General features: G+C 40.8%; 1 protein-coding gene across 1 annotated transcript in view; it reads left to right on the forward strand.

Moving 5' to 3' along the window:
* Positions 1–21,055, forward strand: part of CPZ (carboxypeptidase Z) — a 75,245-nt gene that overhangs the window by 12,662 nt on the left and 41,528 nt on the right. Inside the window, exons 3-7 of the mRNA XM_036764139.1 lie at positions 809–1,183; positions 3,522–3,734; positions 7,037–7,233; positions 12,594–12,755; positions 20,570–20,728. Coding sequence (XP_036620034.1) covers positions 809–1,183; positions 3,522–3,734; positions 7,037–7,233; positions 12,594–12,755; positions 20,570–20,728 — 1,106 coding nt within the window. The remainder of the gene's footprint in view (positions 1–808; positions 1,184–3,521; positions 3,735–7,036; positions 7,234–12,593; positions 12,756–20,569; positions 20,729–21,055) is intronic.

Raw genomic sequence — 21,055 nt, forward strand, 5'->3', positions numbered from 1 at the left:
TTTAATATTTCTAAATTAAATAAAATTAATTTTAAAAAAATTTAAAATATTGGCCAGATAAATCCAATCATTCATTCCTTCATTCTTTCATCTATTCAGTTTTTCTGTTATGTGCTTTCTACATGTATAAAACTATATAAGATGATGGGCAAAATAAACATTTTTGATTAAAGGCAGTCTCTGCTCTCAAAGCGTTTGCAGTCTTAATATTATAGACTCCTCAGGTTTGACCTCTACTACTTGTTATCTGTGTGACTTTCTGAAAAATCATTCAACCTCCCTGGGCCACGATATTTTCCCTTGTAACATAAGGGGTTTGGATCAAAAGGCCTCTAAGGTCCCTTATAACTCTGACATTCTATGGTTCAAGGTTCTTTTTGGGTCTCTGTTCTAAGTTCTAATTTGCTTTCCATCTCTGAAATTCTAGACCCAATCTATTAATGTCTCTTTCATCCAAGGGCATACTGGGGACAGTTGAAACTAGCTTTCTAGGACTGGTTGTTAAATTTCCATTGTGAGCATTGATACCTTGGAAATTAGCAAATGCTAAAAATCAGGTCTTGATTTTTTGGTTCTTTTGGCTGTCTAGACTTAAGAAAGTGATAGAGAAATGTTAATGCAGATTAAACTTAAAAATATGTTGTATATACTTTTTTTCAGAGACCTCGTTGTTAAACCAGCATAAGCCAACGTATCACTGTTTTCCTACCTGATAGTCCTTATTCTAAGGTTCTTTCTAGTTCTAACATTCTATGATGTCATAAGGATTATTCTTCCACCCAGTGATCATGTTTTGTTATTTCTGCAGCCAAATGTGTGGACCTCGATCTTCTCTATTGCAATGACCTCTCCTACAACAAGACTTCCTACCCCAACCTGCTGGATCAGAAGTCCCGAGAGGTGGTGGAGTTCAGCTCTGAGTACATCCTCTTGAGTGTGATTCACAATTTGCTCCAAGGAGAATGCAACCCGGACCTGCGGTTCCTGGGCTGCTCCATCCTCGCTCCTCGATGTGATGGAAGCCGAATCATGAGGCCCTGTCGGCATGTCTGCGAAAGCCTGAGGAAAAATTGCCAACCTGCTTTTGATGGGATCGACATGGCCTGGCCCTACTTTCTGGACTGCGATCGCTTCTTTGTCAGCGAAGAGGAAGGATGCTATAACCCCTTAGAAAAGCTGAGAGGTGAATACGTAAGCCCAGAGTCATGATGCCGCTTTAATTCATGCTGTTATGTCTAGGAAGTTGCAATGTATCAAATGGGAGAAGTAGATCCAGAGCTCTCTTCCACCCCTGACTTAATGGGTGGTCAAGAGAAAGTCACTTCTGTAAAATGAGATCATTAGACAAGATCAGGGTTCTTAACCTGGGGTCCATGGCCTGTCAGATCTATGGATAGATTCCAAGGGGTCCGTGAACCTGGATGGTTGAAAACAATGAAATCTTTACTTCAACATAATTGGGTTTTTTTGTAATCCTATGCATTTTATTTTATACATTTAGAAAATTTATTCTGAAAAGGGGTCCATAGGCTTTCCCAGACTGCCAAAGGGGCCAATGACATGAAAAGAGCCTAAGAACCCCTGCGCTAGATGACCTGTAAGGTCCTTCTCGATTCTAAATCCTATAAGCCTATGTATGACTAGGGAGTTTCCAAGGTCCCTTTAAATTCTAAAATTCTTTGATCCCCAAGCATCTACTTTATTCATTCTTCTTAGGTATCAACCAAAATAAATGCTTTGATCCCTTTTTTTGTGTGTATCTTTATGGCAGAGGAGAAAAAGTTAGGTACAAATGGACTTGTTTTGGACAGACTCTTCTACACTGCCCCCTCCCCCTGCCCCGATGGTTTAATTCAGTGTCTCTGGGCTTTGTGTAAATAGTGGATGTCGGGCCAGGGCTATGGCAATATAGCAGGTAGCTATGTAAACTATGGTGTTAGACTTGAACCAACCTCTGCATTAATACATTAACCTATACTGTATTTACTAATGACACAAATGGTATTAATTTAATACCGAGTAGGGCATCTGCAAAGAACCAAGTATTTTACTGTACCAAGTTGTGCATTTATTACTGGCAGCTAGGTGGGGCCCTTGATAGCATACCCAGCCTGGAGTCAGGAAGACTCATCTTCCTGAATTCAAATCTGGCCTCAGACCCTTACGAGCTGTGTGACCCTGGGCAAATCAAGTCATTTATCCCTGTTTGCTTCAGTTTCTCCATCTGTAAAATGGGGATTACAATGGCACCTACCTTGAAGGGTTATTGTGAGAGAAAAACAGTGATAGCATTTATAAAGTGCTTTGTATACCTTAAATCGTAAATTATTTAGCTTTTATTATCAAAACGAGTTTGTATATAGAGGCAAGCACTATGTTAGCACAGTGTGAAGTAGGTAGTGCCAAATGAGGCATTTAGCCAGTATTCACTACTATATAGTGCATGGTCTATCTACTACCCAAGCTTGTAGCAAGGAAAGAGTTTTTGTAAACCTTAAGGCATCATAGAAATATTTTTTCATTGTTCTTCTCCTCCTTCTCTTTCTCTTCCTCTTGTCCTTATGGCACCATCATCCATATTTTCCTACTTATCTCATCATTTCCTTTTAGGAAGACTTCTTTCAGTGCCCTGGGGTTGGAGGATGGGGAGCAGAAGAGAGGTTGGGAAGTTTGTCTGAATCCTGGCACCATTATCAGATAAGGACCACCTGTCCAGAGGGTGGGGAAGCAATTGTTTGTGCCAATGTCATGGACTCATAAAATATCAGAGCCAGAGGGATCTTAGACACTTTTTAAAGCTGACTGTTTTAGAGTTGAGGAAACTGGCAAACAGAGGTTAGACAACTTATCCAAGGCCACACATCTAAGTGTCTGAGGCTGGATTTGAATTCAGGTCTTCCTGAATCAAGGTCTATCGACTATGTCACTTAGCTGCCTCTAAGAGCATAGAACACACAATGTCAGAGTTGAAAAGCGATCTTAGAAAATAGAATGTGGAATAGAAGCTGGAAGGTCTTTTAAAGAGCTTCTCTCTTAAAACAGAGAATTTAGAGATGAAAGGGACCTTAGAAAAGAGACTGTCAGAGCTGGAAGAGACCTTAGAACAGAGAATGCCAGTGATGGAAGGGACCTGAGAATGGAGAATGTTAGAACTGGAAGGGACCTTAGAACAAAGAATGCCAGTGATGGAAGGGACCTGAGAATGGAGAATGTCAGAGCTTGAAGGGACCTGAGAACAGAGAATGTCAGAGCTGGACGGGACCTGAGAATGGAGAATGTCAGAGCTGGAAGAGATCTTAGAATGGAAAATGTCAGAGCTGGAAGGGACCTTAGAACAGAGAATGTCAGAGCTGGAAGACACCTTAGAATGGAGAATGTCAGACAGTGTAGAACACAGAGCACCTGACAAGGACTTTCTATCTTAACCCCCTCAATTTGCAGAAGAGACAACTGAGGCTCAGAAAGCTGAAGTTGACTTGCCCAAACTCACACAGGATGTAACATTTCTTCTCTTTCCACAGGAAGCCTGGATGAGAATGAAGAGCCCACCTCCAACATGCCCTCCACATTCATCCGGTTTGCTCACCACTCGTACCCACAGATGGTGAGGGTGCTGAAGAAGACGGCTTCCCGATGCTCTCACATTGCCAAGACCTACAGCATTGGTCGCAGCTTTGATGGGAAGGATCTTCTGGTGATTGAGTTTTCCAGTCGACCGGGCCAACATGAATTACGTAAGCATGAGAGCATTTTTCACGGTTAAGCAAGTTCTGTTATAGAAGGGGCTTGAGAATGCTGCACGTCTTAATGGAAAAAGGAGGTTCAAATAATTCTAATGATGGCTGACATTTCTGTAACTGTGTAAGATATGCAATGTAACTCCTTCATCAAAGCAACTTCACAGGGAGGTAGAGATTAATATCTTACTACTCTCACTTTACAGACGAGGACATTTAGTTCCTATGAGTTAAGGGACTATCTTATGGTCCCATAACTATTAGGTGGGAAAGCCAGGATTCAAAACTAGGTCTTCAAACCCATTGCTCTTTCCGCACATCACATCATTAAATAGAAATTGAATCATAGATATAGAGTTCAAAGGGAACTCAAAGATTACTTAGCCCAAGCCCTTCATGTTACAGAAGAAGAAACTGAGGCCTGAGAAAGTAAAATGACTTCACCAAGATCACCCATTTAATAAATGACAAAGCCAGGATTTGAACCCAGGTACTCTAACTCAGATTCGGATGTTCTTTCTTCTGGACCACACTGTCTATGCCAGTACTCAGGACTTTATTCTTATAATGTGCTTACGGGGCTACTGCCCCACCTTAACACATTTGTGAAATGAAGCACCTAATTTATTAAGACCTCTAAAGTACAAAGTAAAATGAGGGTTTGATATTTGTGCCTGATGTTATTATTATTGCTATCTGCTATAGTCAATGTGGCATGGTGTGGTGCAAAGAGCCCAAACTCAGCATTGTGAGGCCTGTGTTCAAATCCCACTTTTCACTGTGTACCAGCTAGTAAGGGGGGATCACCACTTGATAATGATATTACAGAGGGTGTTTAAAAAAAAGTTTTATTTTCTTAAATCAGTTAACACCTACTTTGTTTCCCTCCTCCCTCCCCCTATTGAGAAAAGAAGAAAAATAAAACCTCTGTTATAAATACATAGAACCAAACAAAATAGATGGCTCCATTGGCCATGCCACGTTTATGTAGGGGTGTGTGTGTGTGTGTGTGTGTGTGTGTGTGTGTATACACACACACACATACACACATGCAGTAGATTCAGAGTGAAGATTAAGACATACATATCTTACATTGTATGTATGTATACATGATATAATATGATATGATACAAAATTATATATTTATGTATTAATCTTCACTCTAAGTCCATCCCCTCTCTGTCAGGAACTGAGCAGTGTGTTTCATCCTGAGTCCTCTGCAATTATGGCTTCTCACTGAATTGATTGGAGTTCATAAGCCTTTCAAAGGTTGAGTTTGGTTTCTTTCTTTCTTTTTTTTGGTCTTTACAATGTTATTGTATAACTTGATCTCCTGGTTTTACTCCTTTCACTGTCAGTCAGTTCATAGAAACCTTCCTAGCTCTCTCTGAAACCTTTCCCTTCATCATTTCTTACAGAAAAATAGCTTTCCCTCACATTCCTACACCAGCCATTCTTGACTGGTGGGCACCCCCTCCGTTTCCCATTCTTTGCCAACACAAAAAGAACTGCTATTAATATTTTTGTACAAATCAATCCTTTTGCTTTTTCTTTGATCCCTTTAGGAGTATAGACTCACTGGGTCAAAGGGTGTGCAGGTTTAATAACTTTTGGGTTATAGTTCCAAATTGCTTTCCAGAATGACTAAACCAGTTTACAGCTCTAACAACAGTGTGTTGATGTACCTATTTCACTGAAACCCTAGAGGGGATCCTTTTTCAGGTAGTAGTTGACCTAGGTCATCTCTGAGATGCCTTATAGCTGAGATTCCGTGAAGTACTTTGTAAGCTGCATATATACATAAGGGCGTTATTGTTATTAATATAAGGTATTGTTACATATTTTAGCTCTACTTAGCCTGAATTATTTAGTTTGGATATGCTGATCATATTAAAAGGAAAACTGTCAAATCTCTACTTCGTGTTAAGTAGACACTGTTTGAAAAACCTAATTGTAATCAGTAAGAAATTGCCTTTTCTGAAATCATTCTATTTGCTTAATCATGGCATAATGGATAGAGTACTAGACCAGGAGTCAAGGTAGCCTGGGTTTGAATCTTTCCTCAGACGCTTGCTTGCTGTGTGTTTCTAGGCAAGTTACTTAACATTTTTGTGCCTCAGTTTCTTCCTGCATAAAGTGGAAATATTAATAGCCCCTCTTCATAGGTTGTGAGGATGAAGTCCTTAAAGTCCTAGAAAATTTCAGCTGGTATGATGAGCATTTATTTCTACCTAGTCTCAGTGAGTTTTTCAGGAATAATTGACATGGAGAGCAGGAGAAGCGAGTAGACCACCATCGTGTAAACAGTTATTTCTTGATAAAGTAGTTCGATCTGAGTTTCCAAGGTCTGACACAGACAAGGAGCAGAGTATTTATTTAGTTATGAAATTTAGTTTTTCTCACTGATGTTGCTTGAGTGCTGAGATTCTATAGGAAAAAACTGTGAAATTATGTTGTGAATGTATAAACTCTTTTTCTTCTTCTTCTTCTTCTTCTTTTTTTTTTTTTTTTTACTATTTTGCCTTTTGCTCAGCATGGATCTCAGATAGGTGAGTTTCGTGTTTGGTTCAGATGCTTTTGCTTGCTCACATTTCTTTAGTTTTCCCTGGCTGGGTCTGGTTCTTTATACAGCAAGGTAAGAGATGATAGATAAATGTTTTTGTGTATTGTTTTTAAAGCTTTAAATCCATTTCAAGTCATCCTATTAAATTGTGAATGTATTGCAGAGAAAGACTCATTTTCAATTTCTAAGCAATTCCTGTTTATAGTGGCTTGTGAAATTTCAGCAGATATTCTCCAGATGCTAATTTGATTTCAGTGGATGTCAAACAGCCCTAGAGTCAGTCCCCCTGAGATAAAGTAGTTGTCCCAGCCTTGATCTTGGGCAAGTTCTTTAGATGACCTGGGTCTTAATGTTCACATTTGCCAAGTGGGGTTTATTTGAGGTCCTCCTTCATAGGATCATAGATTGAGAACTAGAAGGAATATTAAAGATCATCTAGCTGTTTGACCAAGAGTGAGTCCCATAACTTCCCTTGGGCTGAGTTTCTGCATTTGTAAAGTGAGTAGATTGGACCTGAGGACCTCCCAGGCTCCTTTCCGTGGTTAAATCTACCCTGCTGTGCATTTCCCATCACTGGAAGAATTCAGGTAGAGGGTGCGATTCCAGTGTCTCTGATAGATATCTCAACAGACACACTTGTGCTAAATGATCGTCAATCACTTTCAGTGACTCACTGGGCAAGCGACTGCATTTCTGGATTTCTAAATGATGCCCACCCCAATGCCTCTTTCCGCAGTTGAACCAGAATTTAAGTACATTGGCAACATACATGGAAATGAAGTGACTGGGAAGGAGATGCTCATCTACCTTGCTCAGTATCTGTGTTCAGAGTACCTGCTGGGCAATCCACGAATCCAGAGCCTGATTAACACCACCCGGATTCACCTGCTACCTTCCATGAACCCTGATGGCTACGATGTGGCAGCAGCAGAGGTGAAAGCCCTGGCCTATTATTCCTTGGGTCATAGGGGGCGGATGAAGCCTTAAGCCTAGTGTGGTTCAATGGAAATAGCACTGGATGAGGGGTTGGAGGACTTGGGTTCAAAATAGTTCCTGCCATGTATTAGCCAACTGTCCTTAGACAAATCGTTCAGTTTTTCTGGGTTTCTAAATTTCCTCAAACCTAGGTGGCTCAGGAGATAGAGCACTGACTTGGAATCAGGAAAACTCGTCTTCATGAGTTCAAATCTGGCCTCAGATACTTACTAGCAGTGTGACCCTGGGCAAGTCACTTAACCCTATTTGCCTCAGTTTCCTCATCTGTAAAATGAGCTGGAGAAGGAAATGGCGAACCACTTCAGTATCTTTGCCAAGAAAACCCCAAATAGGGATACAAAGAGTTGTTCACAACTGAGAATGACTACATAACAACAACAACAAAGTTCCTCTTCTATAATTGATAGAATCGGACAGCGAGTCAAATCAATAAGCATTTATTAAGTGTTTACTGTGTGCCTGGTACTTGGAATATAAACACAAAGAAAAAGAAAGGCAGTCTCTGTCCTCAAGGAGTTTACGCTCTAATGAGGGAAGACAACACTTCGTGAATTTTTAAATGGTCACCCTTGAGGGATGCTTATTATAATTATACAAGACAGTAGGTTTTATACCATAGAGATTGGTCCAAAACTCTTATCTGATAAATGAAAAAACTGAGGCCTGTAAAAGTGAAATGACTTGGCAAGGTCAGACAAGTGGTAAGTCGCTGAGCTGGGCTTCCTGCTGGTCCTTTGGATGCATGTCTGATGCTCCCTTCCTGCCCCGAGATTCTGTGATTCTAAAGCAGTTATTTGGGAGGATAATGACGAGATGCCATTAGCATGAATGTCTGCTTTAATTTTCTTCTGCATCTTTGGCTTTATGTAGCCACATGCTTCTGAGGGCTATGAAACCTAGGACCAAGATTTGGAATGGAAAGAAAACTTAGAGGCCATTGGGTTCAACCCCTTCATTGTACAGGAGCTAGGTGGCACCATAATGCATAGAACACTAGACCCGAAATCATGAAGACCTGAGTTCAAATCCTTCCTCAGACATTCACTAGCCCTATGATCTTGGGAAAGTCACTTAACTTCTGTCTGCCTCAGTTTCCTGATCTGTAAAATAAGGATAATAATAACAGCTATGTCTCATGGTTGTTGTGACAAAAAAATGATTCAATATTTGTAAAATGTTTTGCCAACCTTAAGCCATCATACAAATGTTAATTGTCTTCTTCTTATTAATGTTATTATTATTATAGATGAGGAAACATGGCACCCAGAAGTCTCAGGTTCTCCTAACTAGCAGTTTCTGAGGCAGGATTCAGACTCAGTTTTTTCTGACTCCAAGTCCCGAATCCTATCCACTATGAGTAAGCCAAACTTTTTGATATGGTGGGAAGTCCATAGGATATCAGAGGATCTTCTGCTGGATTTTGAGATATCATTCAGTGAGGCTAATTTCTAGGAAAGAGGAATGGATAGGCAATCTCAGTTACAGAGAACAAACTAAGAGTTCTTAGATCCAAGCAGGAAATGCTTTCTACCTTGGAGAGGGCAGCTTTCTTCATGGAGAAAGTTGGATTATGATCTGGCCTTGAAGGATAGATAGGAATATATCAACTGGGGCTGATGGGATGAGGTGAGGAAGGTGCTGAAGCTTTCCAAGAATAAGGTGTGATGTGAACAAAGGCATGAAGATTAGCAACTCCATATTTTAGCACCTTATGATTTGCAATGTATTTTGCATAGATTAGGCAAGTGTAGGCAGCTAGGTGGTTCAGTGGATAGAGTGCTGGTGTGTTTTTTTTGGTGGGGAGGGATGTGTTAGAGTATGGAGTTTGTAAAGGGGAGCAGTGAAAAATTAGCTTGAGAAGGTATGTTGGAGCATAGTTATAAAGGGCTTTTAATACCTCAGGCTAAGGAATAAGAACTTTATCCTATGGGTAATAGGGAGCTATTGATAGTTGTGAACCAAAGAGTGATAGAAACAAAGAAGTATATTAAGATTATTTTGGGTGAATCAGCATGAGAGAGAATGGATCATAGAGTCACAGGGTCAGAACTGGAAAGGACTTTATGGGAGAATGCAATCTCATAATTTTATAGATGAAGTAAATGAAGCCAGTAGTGGTCAGTAACCTATCTATGGATCTATAGCTATTCAGAACATAAGGCCTGAACCAAACCAAGTCCTTCTGACTCCAAGGCTAGAGCTCCAGCCACTAAGCCACATACTTTCATGGAGGAATGAAACCCATTCTGGAGGTTATTGCAAATGTTCAGGCAAGAGTTGATAAGGCCTGAACTTGGATGATGGCAGTAGAAATAGAGAGCAAGGGGCAAATCGGAGAAGCCTTGTTGAGACTGAGGTAGCAGATTGTATCCTTAGAACAACCTGGCGGTCAGAGCTATCCAAAGATGGAGGCTTCCTGTAGGGCTGGCCTGAAAAGGATGAACTTGGGAATGGAAGGAATGATTCAGTCCTGAGTCGCTGGCCTGGTTTGGCCTTCAGGGGCCTGTCTTGTACACAGCATGATACCGAGTCTGCCCTCACTTACTCCCTGTGGCGATTAAGAAGACCAGTACATTTTTCTCAAGAGTACGCCTATGGGTTCACCCCTTGAGCTCTGGCCAAATCCCATTGAAAGTAATTATGGCCCATCCAGCTCTGTATTCCTCCGTTTGTGAGTTTCTGAAGCTTTTATCCTCTTATGTCCCACTGGGCGGGTAGGCTTTCAATAGTTACCGCCAGGACACATTAGAGAGGGCAGCACATCAGGAGGGAGAGGCCTCCGTCTGATGTAGACTCTGCCTCCTTGAGAATGGCTTCATTATATACTCTACTAAACAAAGGGACAAAGAGCCAGTTCATTGGTGCTTGCCAATGAGCCTTAGAATCATGGCATGTTGGAACTGGACGGGGCTTGGCACGTAGATCACAGAATGTCAGGAGTGGAAGGGACCTTCAAATACAGAATGCTTTAGAAATGGAAGATTGTTAGAACATGGAATAATAACAAGAACTAGCATATTTATAGCACTTTATGATTTGCAAAGTATTTTACATAAATTAGGCAAGCATACAGGCAGTTGGGTGATTCAGTGGATAGAATGGTGGGCATGGAGTCAGGAAGACCTGTATTCACATTCTGCCTTAGGCATTTACTACAAAAAATGTGTGACTTTCAGCAAGTCACTTAGCTTCTTTATGCCTCAGTTTCTTCAACTATAAAATGGGGATGATAATAATAGCACCTACTTCCAGGGCTGTTGTGAGGATAGGATGAAATAATATTTGTAAAATGCTTAGTGCAGTGCCTGCCACATAGTAGGTGCTACACAATCACTAGCTATTATATTATCTCCTTTGGTCCTTATAACAACCCTGTGAAGTAGGTGCCATTGTTATCTTCATTTTACAGATGAGGAAACTGAGGCTGAGAGAGTTTAAGTCACTCACCCACAGTCCCATAGGCAGCAAGTGGCTATGATAGGCCATGTGGGTCTTCCTAATTCCAGGTCCAGCAGTCTATCTACAATGCCACTGGGCTGCCAAAAATAGAACATTAATGATGGAAGGAACCTTAGAAGACAGAACTTCAGAGCAAAGAGCATAGCATGTAAGAAACAGAAGAAACTTTAAGACATAGAATGTTAAAGATGGAAGGGCTTTTAGAGCCTGGAACACAAAATGGCAGAGATGGAAGACATCTTAGAACACTGAACATAGGATATCGTGCCTGGAAAGAACAGAATCATAGTGTCAGAGCTGGAAGAAACCTGAGATATTATCAAGTACAACCCCTAGCTAAACAGAAATACCCTCCATAACATCTCTGATGAGTGCATTTTGATTTAATAGCCTTTGATTTTATATGCCTCCTCTTCTGATGCTGCAGAACTCCCAACCTAATGAAGTAGTTGGTTCCAATGTTGGATAACCCTATTAGTAAGGTTACATTAAGATGAAATCTTCCTCCCTTTCAGAAGTGGAGGGGATATTAGGATACAGAACTATTAGATAATCTAGATAGGATGCCGACTATTAGAAATGGAAGACTACTAGAGCGTGGACTATAATAATGATAGCGAGCATATTTCTAGCACTTTCTGCCCATTGCTCCTAATTCTGCTCTTTGGGGCTCAGCAGAATGTGTTGAACCTCTCTTTACCATGATAGCACTTTGAATATTTGAAGACAACTCTCATCCCCACCCTCTTAAGTCTTCTGTTCTCCAGCCTAATATTATTAGCTCCTTCAACTTATCATGGCATATAATGATTTCCAGCCATCTTATCATCCTGACTGTCCCACTCTGGACTAACTCTAGCTTGTAGTGTCCTTTCTAAAATGAGATGACCACTACTAAATACAGTATCTATTCTGGATTTGGTCTGACCAGGGCAAGACGATCAACATCTGGACTTTTTTTTTTCTTTTAAAATTTATTTATTTATCATTCATTTATAATCTGTCCCTCCTACTGCTTTCTCTCCACCCCCCCATTGAATAAACAATTCTCTCCAGTGAAACCCTTATCATAAACACATCTATCTATCTATCCATCTATCTATCTATCACTATAGCTATACCCATTCCAGCAAAAGAAATTTTAATATTGCCATGCCTGAAAATGTCTCTCGCTGCATTTTAAGTTCATCACCTCCCTGGCTGGAGTTGAGTAGCATATTTTATTTTCAGGTTTTTGGGCTGTCATTTCATTGATCAGAGTACCAAAATCTTTCAGCTGTTATTTTCTCTTTGATGTTTTTGTCATTGCATAAATTGGTTTCTTGGTTCCGCTCATTTTGTTCTGCATCAGTTCGTAAGGGTCCTTCCAGTTTCCACTGAAATGCTCCATTTCATCATTTCTGATAGCACAACGATATGACAGTGAATTCATATACTGCAATTTGTTTAGCAAAATCTGAACTTTATACATCTATTCAAATGAAAAATGAAAGATAAAACTGGCATGGTAGAGCTGGCTTAGAGATTACCTAGTTAAAATGTCTTAATTTAAACAAGAAGAATAAAGTCTAAAGAAAAGAAGCGTCCTTGTCTGAGATCAGACAGGGATTTGGTGATAGGAGCTAGGACTAGAACCCAATACTTAGCATAGTGTTGGCTTGGTGCGTAGTAGGTACTTAATAAGTATTGATTGATTGATTGATAGACCCAAGTTTCCTGACTCCCAGTCCACTGCTCTTACCCCTTCACCACACTGCCTCATCCTCTCCAACTTGCCTTGTCTAGGAGTTAGGAAGTAGCTGATGTATTGATCTGATTTAAACACTGGCCAATTTCAGGGTGCAGGATATAATGGATGGACAAGTGGCCGGCAAAACTCTCAGCAACTGGACCTCAACCGCAATTTCCCTGACCTGACTTCGGAATATTACCAACTAGCAAGTACCCGAGGAGTTCGAACTGACCATATTCCCATTCCACAGTACTACTGGTGGGGTAAGGTATGAATTACACATCTTTTACCAACTCCATCTCAATCAGCTGTTTTCTTTTAACCCCCAAATGGGACATAGGCATACCGTATTTCCCCATGTCTAAAATGCCCCCATGTATAAGACGCACCTTAATTTGGGGGCCTGAAATTTGAAAAAAAAAAGTATTACATAAAGTTATTGAACTCGAATTTTATTCATCTGCTCATAGCTTTCAGGCATCTTTTGGGCAAGTCTGGTACTCATGCTTAGTCCGTTCCATTTCATGAACCTGAAGCACCAATTGTGTCCTTTGAAATCAGTAACTTCTTTTTCATCAGCAATTCTTCTTGCCTCATGCTGAACCATCTTTGTGGACACAGGAATTCCAATTGCCCTTTGCTCTTCAATTCATATCTTCAATTCCATCTCTAAATCAGGCCATTTTGCTGACTCACCTCTCATGGCCTTCTTCTGCCATGATGTTTTCAGTAGGGTTTCTTCTTCCCATAGCCTGTCTCAGATTGTTTTCTCAGTTAGAGGAGGACCAAACTTACGTTCAACAGCATGATATCCATTCGCTTTTGCAAACTGGATCACTTTTAACTTGAATTCAGCATTGTATGAAAATCTTTTCTGAGCCATTTCTGGGCAGAACATTGCAAAATGTAACCTAATATACCATTAACAAATGTGAAACAATGAGTGCAAAGACAAGAAGTGCGAAAAAGTGGGAAATGCAAGTAAAAAAATCTACAACCACTATATAAGATACACCCAGTTTTTAGACCCCAATTTTTTCAAAAAGGGGTGCGTCTTATATATGGGGAAATATGGTAAACACTCAGATGACTTTAGACAGCCCAATCCAACCCAAGCCATTCTAGTTCAATCCAGTCACAACTATATTTACTAATTGCCTACTCTGTATAGAGCCCTATGCTTAGTTCTGGGAGAGGTGTATAAGACTTTGATCTCCATGGGGCTCAAAGCCTAGAAGGGAAATAAGATATTAACAAATAAAACTATAATACATAATGCTACCTTAGTGCATCTTAGGAATATGACACAAAGACTAGGTGAAGGCTAGAAGCGGGGAAGGTCATTATGAACAGTGTCCTTCAGCTTCAAAAATGTTATTCTCCAATTTATTTCAATCAACAGGCCTTTATCAGATACTTACTGTATGCCTAGCCCAGCCCTGTGCTAGATTCTGTGGGGTTATGAAAGAAATATGTAATATTTTGTACATTTCTTTCAGAGGTTCTGGTCCTAGCATCATTGTGTATAAGACATCTAACACTGTTTACCACTCACCTGAATTGTCTTCTCCTATTAGAATATAAGCTCCTTGAGGGCAGAAACTGTCTTGTCTGCTTGTATTTGTATTTCCAAACTCTTAACACAGTGCCTGGTACAAAACAATTAATGATCCTCCTTCCCTCCTTCTCTCTCTTCCTCCCTCCTACTCTTTTTCTTCCCTCCCTTCTTTCCTTCCTTCCTCCCTTGCTTCCTTGCTTCTTCCTTCCTTGCTTCTTCCTTCCTTTCTTTCTTTCTTTCTTTCTTTCTTCCTTCCTCCCTCCCTCTCTCCCTACCTCCCTCTCTTCCTTCCTTCCTTCCTTCCTTCCTTCCTTTCTTTCCTTCTTTACTTCCTTCCTTTCTTCTTTCCTTTTTTCTTCCTTCCTTTCTTTCTCTTCCTTCCTTCCTTCCTTCCTTCCTTCCTTCCTTCCTTCCTTTCATGCTTCCTTCCTTCTCTCCCTCCCTCCCTAGCACTCTGTTAGTAGAAAAAAATGAAAAAGTGATTCTTGCTTTCCATTAAAGCACTTATAACTTTATGAAACATTTCTTCATGAAACATTTAAGATGAAAGTAGAAGTGAGCAGAAGAGGCCCTAGTATTGATTATGGATCCTGATAGCTGTGCGATATTGGGCAAGTTGTATAATCACTCTCTGAGCTTCAGTCCCTTTATCTGTAAAACAAGGATAATGATGGTCACATCCCCCACCAGCCAATGGTAGTTAGTGTGAGGATTACATGGGATAACCATGTGCTTTGTAACCATACAGTCATGGGTTGGTGGAAATAGCCCTGGGTAGGATTCAGAGAACCTGCGTTCCAGTTCCTGGATCTGGTGTGACCTTGAACAAGTGACTTTACTTCTGGGGCCTCAGTTTCCTCATGTCACAAATGAGAAGCTTGTACTAGATGGCCTCTGAGGTACCTTCCAGATCTAAGTCATTAACATCATGAAGGACTCAATTAGTCCATCTTTGTCTCACTCTCAGGGCAGATCCATGTATTCATATGATGAGATAATGTATGAAAAATGTGTGTCAACCTTAAAGCCATGTGTACATGTCATCTAATAAACATCAGGGATTACTATGATCGTTCTGTAGAATGTTCTTGGACCAAGCCAGTGGGAACATGAGGGACTCTCCTAGGATCCTAGGACAAATATAAAATTCTGGAACTCAAAATCTTATAAAAGTGAATGCTGAAAACCATCTTTACATGTAAAAAAATAAAATACTATTAAAATATACTATATTTTAAATTAAATTAGTATTTAGTATTATTAAATTAAAGTAGTAGTTTAAAAATACTGTAAAAATAAAATACTATTAATTGGAAAAAGAACAAATGTAAAATTTGTTTTCCATCTTAACATCTCTCAACCAAAACAATCTGTCCTTTGGCTGGCTTTTGGTAGTCAGGTACTCAGCACCAAGGCCACGTGATCTGAGCCTCCTGAGGCTGCCCTCCTGGAAAGAGTTCTGGAGATGGTGTCAGAGGGTTTGGGTGGGACACCCAGCTCTGTTCTGTTCCACAAAAGGAGAGGACTGAGCTGATGCCTTTCTCCAACTTTCTGAGGACTCTTCTAGGTCATTGGAGGGTTAGGACTGAAAGGAACCTTAGAGTACAGGAAATTAAAATAGGAAGGAGCCTTGGCAACCATCTAATCCAACCCTATCATTTTACAGAGGAAGAAACTGAGAAGAAACTTATGGAGTGATTTACCTAAGGTCACACAGCTGGTAAATGCAGATGACTTGAACCCAGGTCTTCTGACACTGAGTCTAGGGTGCTTTCCACTACAGCATGCTTTTTTTTTTCCCAGTGACATGGGAGTTACTCTCTCAAGTGATCACATAGTAAGTTAGTGGTGAAGCCAGGAAGAGCCCCAGGACGTTTGATCTAAAACAAGTATTTATTGAGGGCCTACCATGTGCCAGGCACTGTGCCAAGTGCTGGGGATAACAGCCTTCATTCCCAGGAGCTCAGAGTGTAATGGAAGTGACTTTAGAAACCTGTTAGTCAGTCAACAGTTAACAAGCATTTCTTAAAGATCATCTATGTGCCAGGCAGCGTGCTAAGTGCTGGGGGTACGCACACAGAAAAGCAAAATATAGTCTCTGCTATCAAGGAGCTGATATTCTATAAACATATAAGATATATACAGAGTAGGGAGAAGAATCATCTGAATCCTGGAAGCCAGGGAAGCCAGGAGGTGATGTGTGTGTGTGTGTGTGTGTGTTTTTGTGTGTGTGCGCGTGTGCGCATGTGCATGGTGGGATGGGGTGGGGGGTGCGGTAGGCATTCTAGGTACAGGGGACATACAAAGCAAAGACTCCTATGTGGGAGATGGAGGAGAGTTGATCCCCCCACTTTACTGAGAGGTAGAGGCCTGAAATGAGAGTGGAAGGGCCTATGGTGAGTTAGCTGGTGGTCAGGACAGGACCAGCACCATAATCCTGTAGTCTCTACAGCTGGGGAAAGGAGGTAGGGATTGGAACATGCCTGGAGACTTCTCAGTGAGTGTTATTTCCACCTATCCTTCCCATCAGTCCTCCCTGGAGGAGGTTGGACTAAATCCATGCCAATCCCAGGACATCCCTTAGAATGTGTTTTACTGAATAACTGTGCCCTGATGTCGGCATGTTGTTCCATCATTGATGTCCTGGGAGCTGCAGCCTCAGCCCGCCCCCCCCTCCATCTCTGCCACTCTTCCCCAGGCCTCTTTGCATCCGCCTTCAAAAGCCTTCATTAAAACCTGCCCTGCTGAGTATGCTCCGCCGACAGCATGTCTGAAATGTCCATGCAGAGCAAAGTCAACTAACACACTATGTGAAGTCTTTGTGAAAAACTCAAAACTTTGGGATAGTTTGAGAAAAAAAAAGTGTTTGAGAACATTGTGTGTGTGTGTGTGTGTGTGTGTGTGTGTGTGTGTGTGTATGTGTGCATGTTTCTTGTCTTCCAGAGAAAAATAGATCCTATAAGTACAGAGATGCTCTCTTAGGATGAGAAGAGAGATTGGAGGTCTGGTAGTCCAATATCTTTATCTTAATACCTTACCCAAGGTCAAAGTGAGTTAGTGGATGAACCAGGAGTAGAATCATGAAACCAGAGGTTTTTAAAACAACAGGTGGGGATTGAACCTGTAGCATGAGCCTGGAGTCAGGAGAACCCAAATTCAAATCCAGTCTCATGCATAGCCTAGCTGTGTGACCCTGGGCAAGTCAGTTAACTCTGTTGGCCTCAGTTTCCTCATCTGTAAAATGAGCTGGAGAAGGAAATGGCGAACGACTCCAGTATTTTTGCCAAGAAAACCCCAAATGGGGTCATGAAGAGTCAGACACGACTGAAATGACTCAACAAAACAATTTTATTTTTAATTTTTGATGCAGCTAGGTGACTCAGTGCATAGAGTGCTGGGTTTAGAGTCAGAAAGACTTGAGTTCAAATCCTGCCTCAGATGCTGATTAGCTGTGCGACCTTGGGCAAGTCACTTAAACTTCTTTTTAGCTCAACTTTAAAAATGGGGATAATAACAGTACCTACCTCTTAGGATTGTTGTGAAGATCAAATGAGATAATGTTTGTAAAAAAAAAGTATTTATCACAGTTGCCAGCACATAATCAGTCTTCATAAATGCTTATTCCTTTCTCCTTCTAATCCCCTTTACATCCCTAGTGCATAATATATCCCTGGCATATAATAAGCACTTTTCTAAACATTCATTTTTTAAAAAAAATTTTGAGTTCCAGATTCTCTGCCTCCCCCACCCATTGAGAAAGCAGAAATAGAATAACCATATAATAAACACTTAATAAATGCTTTTTGATTGCGTAATTAGTCGTCAGACCTCCCAGGAAATACAGAAATCATAAGAGGCAGTTAACACATGTGAAAGAGATCTGGTAGCGGGCTCAAATGCTGTCTCCACATCCCGGGTTACAAAGCCTGTTCTGCCTGATCCCAGGGGCCGAAGTGAAGAATAACATGGAGAAATTGCAAGGAGGTAGATTTCAGCTCAATAGAAGGTAGTGTGTTCGCATTACCAAAGCTGGCTCTTACCTTATTGTTGTGTTGTGCCAATAGCTAAAAAAGAGCTGTTAGCCACATAGCGTGGAATGCATAGTGACCCCAGGTGGTCAAGGGCAAATCCAGTTACAATTCATAGATTCCAAAGTGGAAAGGGCTTTTGAGATCCTTCAGCCCAATCCCCTCTTTTTACAGATGTGGCAACTGAGCCCTAGAGACATTAAATGACTTACGCACTGGCATCCAATGGTAGGTAGGTAGCAGGTGTTCTGAATCCAAATCTAGCGCTTTATCTACTATACCATACTGACTCTCATGTATCTAGAGGGAAGTATGGAGGAGTATGTGCCAAGAAAACCTAAAGCAAAGCAAAACAAAGCCGTTCACCCTTTGCAAAGATATCTTCCCATCTCCCAACAGAGGTCTTGTACAGTATCTTTGGACCTGAAGATAACAATCTGTCCTTTTTCTATAGAACTCTTCTCACAACAGTGATGAGTCTGGAAATGACAGAATCATGCCCGTTTAACAGATGAAGTACCCAAGGCTTAGAAAGGAGGAAGGGATGACTTGGCCTTATAGCCAACAAGTATTAGAGTTGGGACTTAGCAAACTCTAAGATTAGTCAGTGTCCTCCACACCAAAATGATGGTGTACACATGTGACTTCATCAGAGCACCAACACAGAGATGTTTCAAACAGACTTGTCGAGCCATCTGCTTCCCCTAAAAGTCAGTGAGCAAGAAATAACTTGTTTTGTCCGTAAGTTAGCCCACGTATGGATTAACTCAAAGTTCCAGCCTCATTAATACTAACTGCAACCAAACTGGGGCAGCAGGCTCCTTGGGTCTTCCTGCCACATTCCTTGGAACAAAACGGAAATTACTAAGAGGCCAGCTGGTACCTCTCCAGTTACTTACTCTGACCCTCCCAAGTCCATAACGACCTTTCCCCAAGACCTCATTTAACATTTTGCATCTCTTCTTATGAAAGGCAACATAGCATAATGGAGCGAGAAGTGGCCCTGAAACCAGGAGGATTTGGGTTCGAATGTTGCCTTTGACACATACTGCCCAATGATTCTGGGCAAGTCACTTAATTTTTCAGGGCTTTTTGTTGTTCATCAGTGATTTCAGTCACGTCTGACTCTTCATGGTCCCAGTTGGGGTTTTCTTGGCAGAGATACTAGAGTGGTTTGTCATTTCCTTCTTCAGCTCATTTTAAAGAAAAGGAAACTGAGGCAAACTGGGTTAAGTTATTTGTCCAGGGTCACACAGCTAGTATGTTTCTGAGGCTGGATTTGAACTCCAGTCCTGGCACTCTACTGTATCCCCTAGCTTCCCTTTCAGGGTTATGCTGCATTGATAGAGAAAAGTCCTCTCTATTTCAATGAAATCACAATTCTAGTACCTCTCTTTTGAAACTCTCTGTTATTGTGCATTAGAGTTATCCCTTTATGTATGTCCTGCCTGCTATTAGACTGTAAGCTACTTGATGGCAGGAACTAAATGGCCTAAACTTTGAATCTCTAGTTCCCAGCATAGTGCTCAGTACATAGTAGGCAGTGACTTAAATCATTCTTAATTTAATTTAATATTTTAATAATTTATATATACATATATATATATATATGTCCACATCCCTGTGCCTTCATATCCCCTAGTGCAGTGACTTGCATACAGCAGGTGCTTATTAATGGTTTATTGAATTGAATTGAATGATCACAGAGCCAAACTCCTGGATGATATAATAGGGGATGAGATCAAGGGCATGAAGAGAGGGATTGGATTTCACTAGGAGAAAAGCTTTCTCTTCCTTGGAGAATGGAGCCAAGGAGGCAATAACTATATTTATATATAATTTAATAATTAATAATTTAATAATAAATAATTTAAATAATTAAAATTGCTTACAGATCACAGCCACCTCCATCCGAGGTTGTTATTTTTTGATGTCACAGCCTTTCTTGCTTAATAAATGATTGTTGACTTGGTTTTGACCTTTCACTTTTACTGAATAGGAAATTTGAGTCTGATGGGGATCATGTGTGGAATAAACAGTTAACAGTCTAATCCAGAAAGCATTTATTAAGTGCCTACTGTGTGCAAAGTACTATTCTAGGTGCTAAGGATGCGAAGCCAAGATAAAATTAAAACATTCTCTAAGCTTTCATTCTGTGGGGGATGAGGTGGGCACAGAATACAACATGGAAATAGATTAGTATATACGCCATAATTTGAGGAGGGAGAGGATGCTAATTAATACCTAGGGGAATCAGGAAAGACTTTTTGTAGGTGATGAGCTGAGCCTTGAAAGAAGCAAGACAATGTAGTATGGTAGGAAAAAGGCTAGATTTGTAACAAAAGGCTTTAAATCTCATTTATGTTACTGACTAGCTGTGTGACCTTGGGCAAGTCACTCTTCCCTTTTTGGTCTTCAGTTTTCCCCATTTTTAAGAGAGACCATTGAGCTCAGTGATCCCTAAGATCCTTTCCAGTCTTTGTTCTCTTTGTTCAGGTGGCTCCAGAGACCAAGGCCATCATGAAGTGGATGAGGACCATCCCATTTGTGCTGTCGGCCAGTCTCCATGGGGGTGACTTGGTGGTTTCATATCCTTTTGATTTCTCAAAGCATCCCTTCGAAGAAAAAATGTTCTCCCCCACACCTGATGAGAAGGTAATACACACTTTTCACGGTAAGTCAAAATATTTTCTTCATGGAAATTCCATGGTTTTCTTGTGGGGTGACAAGTGTTATATTGCTGAAGGAAGCTCATGAGAGGAGAAACACCATGAGATTTAGAGTTAAAAGACCTAGATTCAAATGTTATCTGTTCCTTACAACTTTTGTGACATTAGCCATATCACCAGCCTCTCTTGGTCTCAGTTTGGGAGCTGGACTAGATGACCTCTGAGGTTTATTTCAGAGCTGTGTCTTATGATCCTGTGGAAGAAGAGTCAGGAAACCTGGGTTCTGTTCCTGCCTGAAACTCTTTCTTGGCAT

Source organism: Trichosurus vulpecula, chromosome 6 (genome assembly GCF_011100635.1).
Source record: "Trichosurus vulpecula isolate mTriVul1 chromosome 6, mTriVul1.pri, whole genome shotgun sequence".
Classification (NCBI taxonomy): Eukaryota; Metazoa; Chordata; class Mammalia; order Diprotodontia; family Phalangeridae; genus Trichosurus; species Trichosurus vulpecula.